Raw genomic sequence first — 15,059 nt, 5'->3', positions numbered from 1 at the left:
CGCTTTGTAGATTTATTTGCACACTGACTAAAGCTCTTGCAATCCATCTGACACAGACTGAAGTTCTTGCCAAACCTCGCTGTGGGGAGTGACATTGTAAATAAAGGCCTTCAGCTATCTCATTTTCCTGAGCCAGTGGATTGTGTGCAAAATGCTTTTGTTTGCAGGAAGCATACCTCCTACAGCTCAACCCAAGGTGCAGGTAGCACAGGGCACCTCTACCTGAGTGATGAATAAATGGAATGGAGTTTCTAGCCCATTCCAAAGTCCTGCTTTTGGAGAGTGATACTCAGTACACACAGGAGGAAAAAATGATCACCATGGCAGATAGTGCTCGTTAATGGTCACCATTGACAAAATCCTATTGAATTTGATTATTTGCTTGTGAAAATTAGCGAGAGAAACATGGTTGGACAAAAAATGAGCAATCTGCAGGGTTGTCAGGGGTGGTGCCAAATTTAATTTCCGTAGTGCCAGAAAGTACACTAAATATTTTCCCTTTACCGATGGTTTGCTGTGGGTTTGTTTTGGGCTACGCAGTAGTTTTCTTTTGGAGGATGCCAGAGGAAACTACATGCAGCAGTTCTGTCTTGCCAGAGCCAGACTGGGAATTTGAGAGGGGAGTTTCTCCATCCTTCCCATCCCTTTGCTTAAGGAAGAGCTTGGACTTCCCAAGCTCTGGAACACCAGGAGGAGGCACAGAAGCCATGGGGTGGAAGACCTAAGAGAAGTGGTGAAGAACCAACTCATTCCCCATCCTCAGAGCAGGCCAGATCACCTACCACGTGATGTGAGGATGATTGGGGGAGGTTGTTACTTAATATGAGCTGATTTGGTTTCATAATGGTGCATTTCACTTGGTAAGTTTTTAAGTCGTCCACCAAACTGTTGACTGCCTCCTGAGGAACTATTTTTAGTACATTCTGTATACATGGAATTACCGAATGCTGGTAGAAGAACATATTTTCTGCTGCATTGATCCATTGGCTTGAATTATAAAAGGCAACACAAGATACCCAGTCAGGAAAGATAGAGCTGTGTTCTTAAAGAGTAGTCACTGCCTCTGTTGACGTAAGAATTCCAAGTCTTTAAGACGGACCTCAGGGTGCCAGCGTATTTACTGAGCTCCCGGTCCCAACGAGGTCTCCAGTCACAGCCGACTCTGCTTTGCCCTGCCCTGACATGTTGGGACGCCTTTATCTCCAGTCTCAAAACAGGATGGAACTTCTCCAATCCAGTCTGCAGGTGTGGACCTTGCCCCAGTTGGGGTAAGCAGGGTCCTTCTCTGGCGACTTATAAAATAGAGCCAAGTGAGTCAGTCAAGGATGGATGCAAAGGGAGGTTGTGTAAGATAGGTGCTGTGGGAGTCTTTAAACTTTGAGAAGCTAAGGGACAAATCTGCAGGAGAAGAAGACTAAGGCAGAGATAAGAGGACACTGAACATAGAGAGATGAGAATCCCTTACCGGTCACTTTTCAGTAGCTGGTCCCATTTCCTCTTAAGAACCTACAGTTCTGTTGGGCTTCTTGAGAGAACACCACACCTATGTAAGAATCTGCCTTTTTTTTCCCCTCTGAAATCAAACTATCTTAAATAACATTTTCCCTCCTTGCCACCTTCTTTCTTAGATTAAGGTAGTTGGGGGCCTCCAGGTTTGGTCTCACTCTGCAAGCTGGTAGTGTGGCTCTGCCTCTCGAAATGGAAGAGAGGCCAGGAAAATCTGGATCGTTCCCTTGGGAGCCTGCGGGCCAGATAATGGACTCCCCACTATGTGTTCATATTGCTTATTGTTATGGAGGGCCAAGTTCTTCGCCCTCACTCTTGTTGAATTGCAGTCCTGTGATGAGGATTCTGAGAGGTTCTAGAATTCACTCAGGAACACAGCGATGGGAAGTGACAGAGCTGTGAATGGGGTTTCACAAACAGCTGCCCAAGAGGCAAGAAAGGTTCCAACCAGGCTCAGCCTTGGCCGGTGTCAGCAAAGACTGGGCTCAAGGTGCCAGGTCACAGGGGCTCTCAGGGATGCCCATGCTCTGGGCGGCAAAGAGGGGTGTGTGAGTCCCGAAGGGTGAGTCGGGAGAGGGTCCATTGCACTCAGATTGGACTCTCCTGTCAAGCAACTCCAGTGATTTTCCTTTCTTAGTAGCATCCGTCCCTAAGGTTCTGTCACTAGCGTGAGAATGACAAAGGGACATTGCAGCAAGGCTTTGCTACCAGCAGTCTCTCAGCTTGGGGTGTGAGACCCATTCCTCAAGACACAGGGCTCAGCTTTCTGCCTGCACTTACTGGCTGTGGCGTGTGATGCATAGATCACTCTGAGCACAAAGTGGGGTGCTGGTCTCTGATGGGCCCACGGCCAGCTCCTCCTCCCAAACTAACTCATGATCTGGGCTTTCATTTCTTCTCAGAGAGAGTGCTGGTAACCTGTGGGCTGCTTTCAAAACCTGGAGCCCTTCCTTCCCATCCCAGGATGCGGTTCCCCACCAGATGCCTCTAGGGAGGGGTTGCATGGCCCTGGCCCTGTCTTGAGAAAGCCAGCTAGTCTATGAGCAGTCTGTTTACGGTTGCCTTCGGGCTTTGCTTGAGACAGGAATATGCTCATGATGGTGAATGGTTACAGTCGTGTGTTACGAAAATAAAGATGGCTTCCGCATCTTCCTGAAGGCCTTGTCGCTGCCAAGCCTTTCCCTCCTCCCACCTTTTAAGAGTTATGATCTCCTTTCTGGAGATAAAAGTAGACAGAGCTTTCATAGCTCTTTGCCCCAGCATTCCCCAAACATGTATTCATGTCCGGGGCTCCCTCAACTCAAGGGAATTAGACCAAGTTTGCGGAGTGGAACAAATAGAATGAATTTAGAGCCTCAAGTCTTCTGTCTTCTGTGTCTTGTTGAATGAATGCCTTGTTTCGCAAGAGCTGGTCATGATGCTAAGAGATAGTTGGAAAGAATTTTCCATGATGTCATCTGAGCTTGTGGGATTTTTTTTTTTTTTTTTTTTTTTTTTTTTTTGGTTGTTGTTGTTGTTGCCCCTCCTGTATAATAGCATACCTTCTGTTTTGGCCAGTTTTTCCTGACCCAAGTTTTGCATACAGCTGGAGAACAGAATGTCTGTTTTCTTCTCTTAGGCAAAATTAGATGACTTCCCAAGTCTTTGTTAGAGCTGAATAAGCCCCAGAAAGGACAAGAATATGTCCTAACAGCCGTAAACAGGAGCATTCTGGGATGTGCAGAAATACCCGTCAATGACCATTTGTAATTACGTACTCAGTATCCCAGATGTAGTGACTCTCTTTTCAGACAGTTGGAAACTGCTACCTGTCCTTACAGAGCACTCAAAACCTAGAGGGCTTTTAGTGTAGGTGGAGGCCAAGGGACCCAGCCGCTCAGCGAGTGCCAGAGCCTGGCTCTGACTTCAGTGTGAGGCAGGCACTGACACATCCCTTTGGCTAGGGAGGCACGGCGCATGCCGGAGACTCACAGAGAAAATGGTAAAGTTGCTCTCTCTCTCATTCTCTGTCTCTGTCTCTCTCTCTCTGTCTCTCTCAGGGTGGGGAGCCTGCCGACAAAACTCTACCCTCTGGGCGCCCCCCCCCTCGCCGCCTATCTGCCGAATTCTCTTTTTCTAGGAAAGTGTACTAGCTTTATTTTTCCCTAGCAAGACAGGGGAAAGCCCCAAGATATGGGTGATTGGCTCCACTCTTTCTTCAAGGATGAATTTGTCTGCTTGCAGTGAGAAAGGCAGATGCTGTTAAGTTGCAGGAGGGTGGAAACGACGGGAAGTCGAATGTGTCCTGCTGCTGGAATCCTCTTCCCTGGGGGGAAGTGGGGACGGGCAGTGACCCATGTGCTTGCATCCTACAGGTTCATCAGTACTACAGCTGTCTCCCAGAAGAGAAGGTTCCATACGTCAACAGCCCCGGAGAAAAGCTTCGAATCAAGCAGCTACTACACCAGCTGCCGCCGCATGACAATGAGGTAAGGAGGAGCCCCCGGGGGCCTTAGCAGGACTTGTCTTAGAAGGTCCTGTGAATTGTTCACCTTCTCCATAATCAGAATGCTGTGATCAGTGAGGTCTCCGAAGAAAAACACCGGCCCATTTTAGGTTTTAGCTTCCTTAATGAGAGCCAAAAGACACGGCCCGACACTTTCCAGAAAGCAGATCTCATTTATGGACTGGATTCATCTCCGAGCCTGGCACAACTAGCCGTTCGGGGCATCCCTAAAAGTTAAAAGCTCAAGCCTAGGTTTTCCTAGTTGAAGAAGAATGTGCTGGTTGCCCAAGTCCCTCAGCTGATTGCGATTCCCCGGGCCAGTCCAAGGTCAAGCCTTGCAAAAACATGATTCCCTGGCATTCTCAACATCGTTTCATGTTAAGTAAGTGGGCAAGTCTTCCACGTTATGCTGTGGTAGAAGTCACATATCCAGCTTTGCGGCTCTGAACATCTGCGTTTTTGTCGTTGAAAGGCCGGCTTTGCTCGCTCACCATTTGTACACCTGGAAGGCTGGCTTGCAGGCTGTCCTTTTTTCCTGAACCCCGATAGAAGACACTGTAATGAGGCGTTTCTTATCTTTGAAGTCGAATTGCTCATAAAGGGAAAATCCATGCATACATTTTTGAAAAGATCATCCTGCTTGAAGGGCTTAGGTTTGGACACTGGAAATGAATTTTTGAAATATCTGGTTTTTTAAAACAGTCATCCCCTAGAATGGAATTGTTCACTTAGCTGATTGCATTTTAAATGATTTTAAATTGAAAGGAGAAATAACTCCTCCAGGGAACTAGACCCCAGCTTTCTACCGACTACTCCCACCCACAAGCCTGATCTCCGGGGAAATTGAGTAGGTGCTATTTTAGTCTTTATTTGCCCGTATTTGGATCAAAAGGGATAATTCGGCAGCCTCAAAAATAAATTTGAGTCAGTGAAGCAAAAGCTTAAAAACTAAAGCAAGTCCCTAGAAAGAGAACCACAATTTCCTGTCACCTATTTCCAACTTCATAAAACAAATACAAACAATGTTTTCCCCTTTAAAACCGAGAGCAAGCCCTGTAACCGGATGCCCAGTTAACTAATTTGGAAGTGAAAATGCGGGTTTTTACAAGCAGGAGGGGAGTGCCTTTCTTTAAGAGCACATCCATAAAACGTCAGTGGTGTAATCCTATGTTCTGAGCTAGTCCGGTCACAGTGGTGCTCCGTGCTCGCGGGGACATCCACAGGACGACTTCCTTTTAACACTTGTTTGCTTGCTGGAGCAAGGGGATCTGTGCTCTGCTTTTAACCATTTCCAGTTAACCGTGGGTTTATGAAAAGAGACCATTCAAACTCCTTCTTCCTGCTGGAGAGGATTCCTTCCATGTGACCCAGTGGGCAGATTTCGCCCATTGACCTGGCCCTTTTGAGGACAAAGAGTGATGATTCTAAAGTCAGTATCTGATCATTTGCTCTTTGCCCAGAGGAAGCAGTTGAGACGGATCTAGCTGCCTCGGTTTCCCAGTTAGGAAGCAGTAGTCCTGGTCTACAGACTTGCCAACGCCCGTCACATCACAAGCCATCTGAGCTTTTCACCTAACCTTTCCGCTGTTACTCCAGAGAAGGACAGGAAGTGGGATGAGGTCTGTGTTTCCCAAAGGGTGGCAGACACAGGACTTGGGGTGGTGCGTAGACATGGCAGTTAGTGAAAGTGAGCCGCGTAATAAGAGAATCACTCCCTTTTAAATTGTGCTTCATTCCTCTGGATGGAACGGTAGGATCCGCCCCAGGGGCAGGGAGGTGAGATTTGGGCTACCCAGTTTCCTCCTATCTCTCTAACTCATACCAGTCTCCACTTTTAGGTAACTGCCTTAAGAATCTCCATTTCAGGGGGCGCCTGGGTGGCTCAGTGGGTTAAGCCTCTGCCTTCAGCTCAGGTCATGATCTCAGGGTCCTGGGATCAAGCCCCACATCGGGGCTCTCTGCTCAGCAGGGAGCCTGCTTCCTCCTCTCTCTCTCTGCCTGCCTCCCTGCCTACTTGTGATCTCTCTCTGTCAAATAATTAAATAAAATAAAATCTTTAAAAAAAAAAAAAGAAGAATCTCCGTTTCAGGATCTCCCCTGAGCGGAAGTTGCTAGAATCTAACAACATGAGTTCATTCTCACATTGTCTCATTTTAGGGTCACCTTCTGGTTCTTACAGGTGATACTGATTTTTAATGTATAGTCACAATATACTTTCTTTTTAAGTAAATGTGTTCAAGTTTTAAAAAGTGAGACCATTTTAAAAACGGTATTAATGGTTCAAGACTATGGCAGAATTCCCATGGTATGTGTTAATCAGGGGGAAGACCGGGAAATCTTGGATTTGAGTGTCCGTAGTGCCCCTCCCTTAATGCTGGGAGTTTTCATGTTTAACAAGAGGGCAAATATCTCGCGCAAGTAGACGGATCAGCCACAGACCAGTGGGCAGCCCTTTCCCCTCCTGCGCACAGATAAACACACAGGGACTTCTATGAAGCAGGACACGTACCTCTGGACCAACTCCTTTGCTTCAAGCCTTTGGTTCCCCATTTTCCCAAAACGAGGTGGGAGAAGCAGCTGGGAGCCCTCTGACCGCTGTTCCAGCTCACTGGCCTGGAGCCGTCCTTTGGTGTCAGGGGTCACTCACATGGATGCAGGGAGGTGAATGTATCAGGACCCCACAATCTGTCTGAAGTTCCACATCCTTTTTTAAAGTAGGAAAAAGTCCCACATCTTGACTAGCTTCAGAGCTTCCCGACATGATGGGGACCTTCGTGGGGCAGGAGGGCAGGGTAGCAAGGCTGCGGGACAGTTTCAGAGCCTTGAGCCTTGAGCCTGCTCATGACTCGGGCTCCGGACTTGGGCACCTTTGGTCAGCTCTTTCGTCTTCAGTAGGAACTCAACGTTCTCCAGCCCCGAGCCCGCTGGTGGGCCAGTGCAGGCTGGCGCTGTAAAGGCGAGTGGGAGCACATGTCATGAGAAGTCTGGGGCGCGGGCTGCAGAAATCCCACGGGGCAGGGGACGACGTCCCCCGTGACCCTCTCTCTGTGTCTGTCCAGGTTCGATATTGCAACTCGCTGGATGAGGAAGAGAAGAGGGAGCTGAAGCTCTTCAGCAACCAGAGGAAACGCGAAAACTTGGGCCGCGGGAATGTCAGGCCCTTCCCCGTCACGATGACAGGGGCCATCTGTGAACAGGTGAGCGTGGAGTCCGGGGTGCGGGGCGGGATCGCGCCGGTGTCACGTCACGCACGGGCGGTTCCTTCAACAGCTGTGCCCTGCAGCGCCTACCGGGGGGGCAGGACCCGGTTCTCACTCTGGGCGGTACAGCGGTGAACAAAAGATGTGAAAGCTGTTGAAAGATTTTGATTGTCCTCGTAAGGAGGTCCGTTCTAGGGGAAGAAGTCAAACAGTAAAATAAAGCGGAAAAAATACAGCAGAGAAGGAGGCTGCAAACCCTGGGGGATGTGGGGAGCTTGCGATTTTCAGGAAAGTGGCCAGGCAAGGCTGCACTTCGATGGTGGGGTCTCTGGGGGTGCCTGGGGGGCTCAGTGGCTTAAGCGTCTGCCTTCAGCTCAGGTCATGATCTCAGAGTCCTGAGATGGAATCCATCAGGGGGAGGCAGGGGGGTGTCCCTGCTCAGCGGGGAGTCTGCTTCTCCCTCTCTCTCTGCCCCTCCCCACCTCGTGCTGCCTCTTGCTTGCGTTCACTCTCAAATAAATAAATAAATGAAATCTTAAAAAAAAGAAGAAGGTGGCCTCTGAGCAAAGGCTTCAGGGACGGAGGGAGTGGGTCCTGCAGATCTCAGAGGGCGGAGGGACCAGGCCGCTCAAAGGCTCGGAGGCGGAAGCTTTTCTGTTGTGTTCCCGGACCAACACATGGGCCGTTGCGGCGCAGAAGAGAGAGTGGAGGGACGGAGGGAGGCCGTGAAAGCAAAGTGCGTGGAGGGCCAGTTGTGCTCGCCACTGGAAGGCGATGGGAAGCCGTCTGAGGGATTTAAGCACAGGAAAGACATGATGGATTTATAGCCTAAAATGAGTCCTTTAAATTTGAGAGGCAGGGCGGGGGGCTCGTGGGGGCTAGGGAGGGAAAACATGAAACAAGATGAGACCGGGGAGGGAGACAAACCGTAAGAGATTCTTAATCTCAGGAAACAAACTGAGGGTTGCTGGGGGGTGGGGGGTAGGGATAGGGTGGTGGGGTTATGGACTTTGGGGAGGGTATGTGCTACCGTGAGTGCTAAGAAGTGTGTAAACCTGGCGATTCACAGACCTGTACCCCTGGGTTAAATAATACATTATATGTTCATTAAAAGGAAATAAATAAATAAATAACGAGCCCTTTAGAAAATGAAATTTGCCTGGACCATGGCATCCACCCGGGGCCACTTAAAGAGGTGGTAAAGGGTCATCCTGGGTTTGAGGGTTCTTTAGGGAAATGCATGCATTCCCCCTTGCATCCTCCCCAGGGCCTCACTGAGCTGGGTCTGGGGGTGGTTTTTCCTGCTACTCTCCTGCAGAGCACTCAGGGCCCAGGGGCGGAGGGTTTTAAAGAAAGGTGGACAGGCAGCCTGCCTGGGTTCTCCCTGCCCCTCCTCTCAGCCTTCACTCTGGCCCTGCTCTTGGCTTTGCTGCTCTTTGAAAAGCCTCGTCCAGCTCCTGAAGCTCTCCAGGAAACCACTCAGGTGCTGACCATGAGGGAGCTGCCTCAGTGAGAAGTAGAGCTACTCCCTGCGGAGAGTGGGTGCCGTTCTGTGGCCCCTCTTTGAGATTTCAGAGACATTGGAGGGGGATGGAGATGCTCCTTAGTAGGGGGAGCACAGGACCAGAGGCTGGGAAGTGGGGTCTTCACCCCGATACTCACCCTTGAGATGTAGGTGGTCAGTGGTTGAGATGTGAGATTCGGGAAACAGAAAAAAGGAGGGGGACGCCTGGGTGGCTCAGTCGGTTGGGCAGCCGATTCTTTATTTCAGTTCAGGTCATGACCTCAGGCTCCTGGGATCGAGCCCCACATCAGGCTCTACACTCACTGGGAGTCTGCTTGAGGATTGTCTCTCCCTCTGCCTCTGTCCCTCACCCGCCCATATTCTCAATCTCTCTCTCAAAATAAATAAATAAATATTTTTAAAAAATGGGCCACCTGGGTGGCTCAGTTGGTTAAGTGTCCAACTCTTGGTTTCAGCTCAGATGTGATCTCAGGGTTGTGAGATCGAGCCCGGCGTTGGGCTCCCTGCTCAGTGAGAAATCTGCTTGAGTTTCTCTTTCCCTTTGCCTCTGTCCTTACCTCCCCGCCCCACTCTCTCTCTCTAAAATAAATAAGTAAATCCTTTAAAAAATACTTAACAGCAGTTTAAAAAATAAGTTAAAATTAAAAAAAAGAAAAAGAAAAGGAAAGAAAATATGTGAGATTCGGTGTCCTCGTATCAGGAATTCTGCCCTTCTGAGATCGGTCCCCCAGAACCAGCCCAGCTGCACTCTCTTAAGGACAAAGGAAGGTTGGACATTTCATGTGCAGGTATCAAAAGTTGTGTAGAATAGTGACAAGAGCACGGAGGCAGAGAAGTTTGATTCATGTTTCTGCCAGACAACCTTGCCCCTGTTATTTTTCCTCCACTTTGTCATCTGCGAAATGCCTCCATCATGGAATTAAGGTGAGGATTCCCTTACCTTATTCTGTATTCTGTATTGTTAAAGCAATTGAACAAGGAGGCCTTGACACTGAGATGTCTCTGATACCTTCATTACCTACGTGAGCAAACCAAAACCCAAGCCAAAGGCAGTGTCTTAGTATTGAGAAAATAACACTGAAGACTAACCAATCGCCAACAGGCAACTAAGTTTTCTCAAATAAGGCAACCACTTAAGCTGCAGCCAGTCAAATAATAACCTTGCTTTGCCCCCTGCCCCCCGTCTTCTCTCTAAGCACCTCCCTCCTAGCTCCAGGTAGGTGAAGGCCTCCTAACCACCTTCATTTGGGCAGTGCCCAACTTAAATCTGTATTTGCTCAAATAAACCCTTGAAATTTTTAATGTGTTTCAGTTCATCTATTACCACTGCGCCTATCCCAGGTCTACTAATGTTCTCAAAGGCAAGGGTAGTACTTTGTGTTAACAGTGTCTTTCTTTTGTCTGGTCACTACCTGAATGAGCTCCCAGAGACCGTTCCATGAGACCTTGACTCCATTTCCTATGAATCATTTAATCCCATATGATGGCTGTGGTGTGGGGAAGGTTTGAAGGTATCTTTTCTACCCTTTAGACGTTGTCTCCGAAGCCAGCCACTCACGTAGGGCCGAGTAACTAGATTCTCAGCTTGTGAACCTCATGGCCAAGCAGAGAGCCTTTAAATAAATAAATAAATAAATATTTATTTATTTAAATACACCATGGTCAGCAGAGAGCCTTTCCCTGGACCCACCATCTCACACTTTACTCCTCCCTCCGAGGCCCAACCTCAGCTATAACGTGGGTTATCAGAGATGCTGCCTTGTTCCTTTCTGCTTTGGGAGAGGAACTTGGAACATGAGAGAGATGACAGGAAAGGGGGAGAGAAGCCCCTTCCCTAGCGTGGCCTTAGAAGTGGAACCTTTTCAGTTAAGACTAGGCAAAAAGATGTTAGAGAAAGCAGACTGCAAACATGCCTGAAAAGCTTTGGGGAAATTGTTAAGGTACTTTTATGAGCACACTCCCTCTCCCATCTTTTTTTTTTTTTAATTAACGTATAATGTATTATTTGGCCCAGGGGTACAGGTCTGTGAATCATCAGGATTACACAGTTCACAGCACTTACCATAGCACATGCCCCTCCCCAATGTCCATAACCCAGCCCACCCCATCCCTACCCCCCCAACCCCCAGCAACTCTCAGTCTCTTTCCTGAGATTTAGAGTCTCTTATGGTTTGTTTCCCTCCAATCCCATCTTGTTTCATTTCCCTCCCTTCCTCCCATGACACCCCCCCCCCGGCCTCTCAAATTCCTCATATCAGAGAGATCATATGATAATTGTCTTTCTCTGACTGACTTATTTCACTTAGCATAATACCTTCTAGTTCCATCCATATTGTTGCAAATGGCAAGATTTCATTTCTTTTGATGGCTGCATAGTATCCTGTTGCATATATCAATCACATCTTCTTTATTCTTTTTTTTAAAGATTTTATTTGTTTATTTGACAGAGAGAGAGAGTGAGCATAAGTAGGGGGAGGGGCAGAGGCAGAGGGAGGAGAAACAGACTTCTGCTGAGCAGGGAACCCGATGTGGGACTCGATCCCAGGACCTTGTGATCATGACCTGAGCTGAAGGCAGACACTTAACTCACTGAGCTACCCAGGCGTCCCTCCCTCTCCCATCTTTTTTTTTTTTTTTTTTTTAAGATTTTATTTATTTGACAGAGAGAGAGCACAAGCAGGGGGAGGGGCAGAAGCAGAGGGAGAAGGAGAAGCAGACTTAATGCTGGGCAGGGAGCCCAATGTGGGATTCGATCCCAGGACCCTGGATCATGACCTGAGCTGAAAACAGCTGCTTAACAGACTGAGCCACCCAGGAGCCACTCCTCTCCCATGGTACAGCACCCTTCTTGCAACCCTCCCCTCCACCACCACCCTAACCACTCCTCCTGGTGTTAAATGTGGGCTGTGCCCTGGGATGGAGTTGGGAGCTTCTAGAAAATATGGACACCTTCAGCCCCGGTGGGTTTGCCCCCTGCCTGTAGAGCTCCAGTGTGTCATGATGCTAAAGGAGCTTTTCTGAATTTCCCACCTTGTGAGTCCTGATTTTCCCAGCGACTTTTTCTTTGTCTTCCTTGGAAGGAAGAAGAATGGGAGGGAGGGAAAGCAAAACCTGCCCTGCCGTGTACTAAGGCAGGGAGCACAGTGTCCAGCTTGAAAACAAGCGCCCCGCCACCTGCCCTCCATGGGAGCGGTGGTCTCTTATCTTCTACGCGTGACCCTGGAGAGGCAGAGACGGGGCTGGTATCTGGACTGACCTGTCCGCTTGTCTCGCAGTGCGGAGGCCAGATTAATGGCGGGGACATCGCCGTGTTTGCGTCGCGCGCCGGCCACGGTGTCTGCTGGCACCCACCGTGTTTCATCTGCACCGTCTGCAACGAGCTGCTGGTGGATCTGATCTACTTTTACCAAGACGGGAAGATCTACTGTGGCCGGCACCATGCTGAGTGCCTGAAGCCACGCTGCGCAGCCTGCGACGAGGTCAGAGCTGCGGGCGGGGTGGGGGGTGGGGTGGGAGGGGCCAGCCCCGCCCATCACCCCTTGGTGTGGCCCTGGGCCTCACTTGGTCCTGTGCTCTTCTGCATGGAGGGAAGCCACAGGCCGCTCCGTCTTCCTATATTAAGCCTCGCGGGAGAAGCCCCAGCCCTCCCTGCCTGCTGGCCCATCTGGAAGTGGACGAGTCCTGGGCATCCAGGCCAGAAGACAGTGTCTGTAGCTGAGAGTCGCTGGCACTAGGGCAGTTCCGAACTGTCAAAGAGAGGCACTGGGCCGCTTTAGATTTCAGCCGGGAGTAATCATCAGTCATGGTGTGGCTCTGAACTCTTAAAATAGTTGGGATTCCTGAGCTCCAGTGGGACAAAGTGTTTTGAGAAGAGGGACATTTGGTGGCACAATTTAGTGTCCCCATGATTTACAAACGTTCTGATGGGGATGCAGGAGGCAGATGCATACTCCCTTAGGAGAGAGCCCTGCTCTGAGAGGTCCTTGAGTTTGCTACCCCAGGTCACAAAGCGGACTAGAACCCCCAAGCCTGTGCCTGGTGTTTTCTCCCACCAGGAGCACACCCAGATATGATCTGTAAGCTGCAAGAAGAGAATAGCTGTTTTGGCTTCAAAAGTTTGGAGCTTATATTCCTGTAAAAAGTAAAAAAAAAAAAAAAAAAAAAAAAAAAAGTTTGGAGGAGAAAAGAGAATATTCTAAACCTGACCACTTTTATGGGAATAATATGGGAAAGATGTTGGATAGGGGTTTCCTTCTGCACAGAGTGGATTTCTGGTTCCATCTGACCCTGCAAACGGTGGTGTGGGCTTCTGCAAAGCAGCACTCCCCTTTCTCAGCCACAGCCCACTCCTGCCTGCCTAGGAGGGTTTGCTTTTTTAGGAGGAAGTTGGCCAGCCTTAACTAATTTGGATTCTAATGCTGTTGGTGATGTTCTGGAGAGACCCTCTAGACGGGTATTTGGGAAACCGAATTCAGTTCCACCAGGATTCAAGCAGCCACTTTACCTTCCTGTCTCAGTTTCTACTTCTGGAAATTAGTGCTCCTAATACTTTATTGTTACCTAATGGCAAATAGAATATGATGATTGAGGTGTCTTGAAATTTTTGTTTATTGAGATATAATTCACCTTTCTTAGGTGTCCAGTTTGGTGGGGTTTTAGTATATTCATAAAGTTGTGCAACTCTCCCTGATGGGTAATCCCAGGACCTTTGCATCACCCCAAAAGAAACTTTGTATCTATTAGCAGTCCCTTCCCTTCTCCCCCTTTCTCCAGCCCCTGGCCACTAATCTGTTCTCTGTCTCTATGAATTTACATTTTCTAGGCCTTTTACATAAGTGGAATCAGACAATGTGTGATCTTTTCTGGAAGTGGTCTTTCACGTGGTGTAATGTTTTCGGGGTTAATCCACACTGTAGTGTATAGGTATATTATTCCTTCCCAAGGCTGAGTAATATTCAGTCACGTGTAAAGGTCATGTTAGGTAGAGGCAGTTAATGGACATTTAAGTTCTTTCCACTTTTTGGAGATTATGATCAGTGCTGCTATGAACGTTCATATGCAGGTTTTTGTGTGGACATATATTTTCTGTTTCCTTGAGTATATACGTGGGCATGGAATTGCTGGGTCACGTGGTAATTCTGTGCCCAAGTTGAGGGAATGCAGACTTTCTTTCAGAGAAGCTATGGTAGCGGGTGCAAAGTGGTATCATGTTATGGTTCTTTTTGTTTGTTTGTTTGCTTTAAATTTTATTTAATTTTATTTTCAGTGTTCCAAAATTCATTGCTTATACACCACACCCAGTGCTCCATGCAATACGTGCCCTCCTTAATACCCACCACATTATGGTTTTGATACGTCTGTCCCTGACGGGTAATAACGTTGAGCATCTTTTCATGTGTTTATTGGCGGTGTGTATCTTCTTTTTTTTGGAGAACTGTGTATTCCAATCCTCCGCCAGTTTTTTTGTTTGTTTGTTTTGTTTTAATTGAGCGATTTTTCTTTCTATTCTGGAGTTGCTTGCATATTCTGGATACTAGTTCAGATACTAGTTCAGATAGGATCCTAGTTGTCAGATACACGCTTTGCAACTATTTTCTCTCATTTTGTGGTTACAGTTTCATTTTCTTGATGTTCTTTGAAGCACAGAAGTGTTTAGTTCCGATGAGGTCCAATTTACCTTTTTTTTTTTCTTTTGTTGTTTACACTTGCAATGGCATAGCTGAGGAAACTATCGCCTAATCCAGGTCCTGAAAATTTACACTTGTGTTTTCTTGTAAGCATTATAGTTTATGGCTCCTTTGGTCTCTGATCTCTTTTTTTTTTTTTTTTTTTTGTATATGAATTTTTGTATATGACTCGGATTCGTTGTTTTGCATGTGGTGACCCAGCTGTCCCAGCCACATTTGTTGAAAAGACCGTTCCTTCCCCCACTGGATGTCCTTGGCATCTCTGTTGATAAGCAGTTGGCCATAAATGTTTGGGTTTGTTTCTGGACTTTCAGTTCTCTTCTATTGATCTATATGTCAGTTCTTATACCAGGACCACACTGCCTGGATTACTACGGTTTGTAGTCACCTTTGAAGTCCGTGCTTTGAAATTTAAAAAGTCTATATTAGAGGTCAAAACACAAATGCTTCCTAGGGCAAGGCAGGTTGTGTACACAAAGGTGACTCATTTTAAGACAGCAGTGAGTGGTGAAAGGACCAAACTGGAGAACTGACCACTCATCTAGAAGCAGGAGTCCTCCTTCTCAAATATTTTGTTTTCAACAAAGAAACCAGGAGCCTAAGTGTTAAAATGACATTTCCTATTTTTAAAAAGATGTTGCGTCAGCCAAATAAGA

At 47.8% G+C, this 15,059-nt stretch overlaps 1 protein-coding gene across 1 annotated transcript in view; it reads left to right on the top strand.

Moving 5' to 3' along the window:
- LOC111144176 (prickle planar cell polarity protein 2) overlaps nt 1–15,059 on the top strand; it is an 85,168-nt gene that overhangs the window by 28,602 nt on the left and 41,507 nt on the right. The window contains exons 2-4 of the mRNA XM_022498360.1: nt 3,861–3,974; nt 7,051–7,188; nt 11,992–12,195. Of these exons, the coding sequence (XP_022354068.1) occupies nt 3,861–3,974; nt 7,051–7,188; nt 11,992–12,195 (456 nt within the window). The remainder of the gene's footprint in view (nt 1–3,860; nt 3,975–7,050; nt 7,189–11,991; nt 12,196–15,059) is intronic.

Source organism: Enhydra lutris, unplaced genomic scaffold (assembly GCF_002288905.1).
Source record: "Enhydra lutris kenyoni isolate GAN:26980312 unplaced genomic scaffold, ASM228890v2 scaffoldscaffold10, whole genome shotgun sequence".
In the NCBI taxonomy this organism is placed as follows: domain Eukaryota; kingdom Metazoa; phylum Chordata; class Mammalia; order Carnivora; family Mustelidae; genus Enhydra; species Enhydra lutris.
The sequence above is the reverse complement of the archived record's forward strand: the minus strand, read 5'-3'. Positions and strand labels throughout refer to the sequence as shown.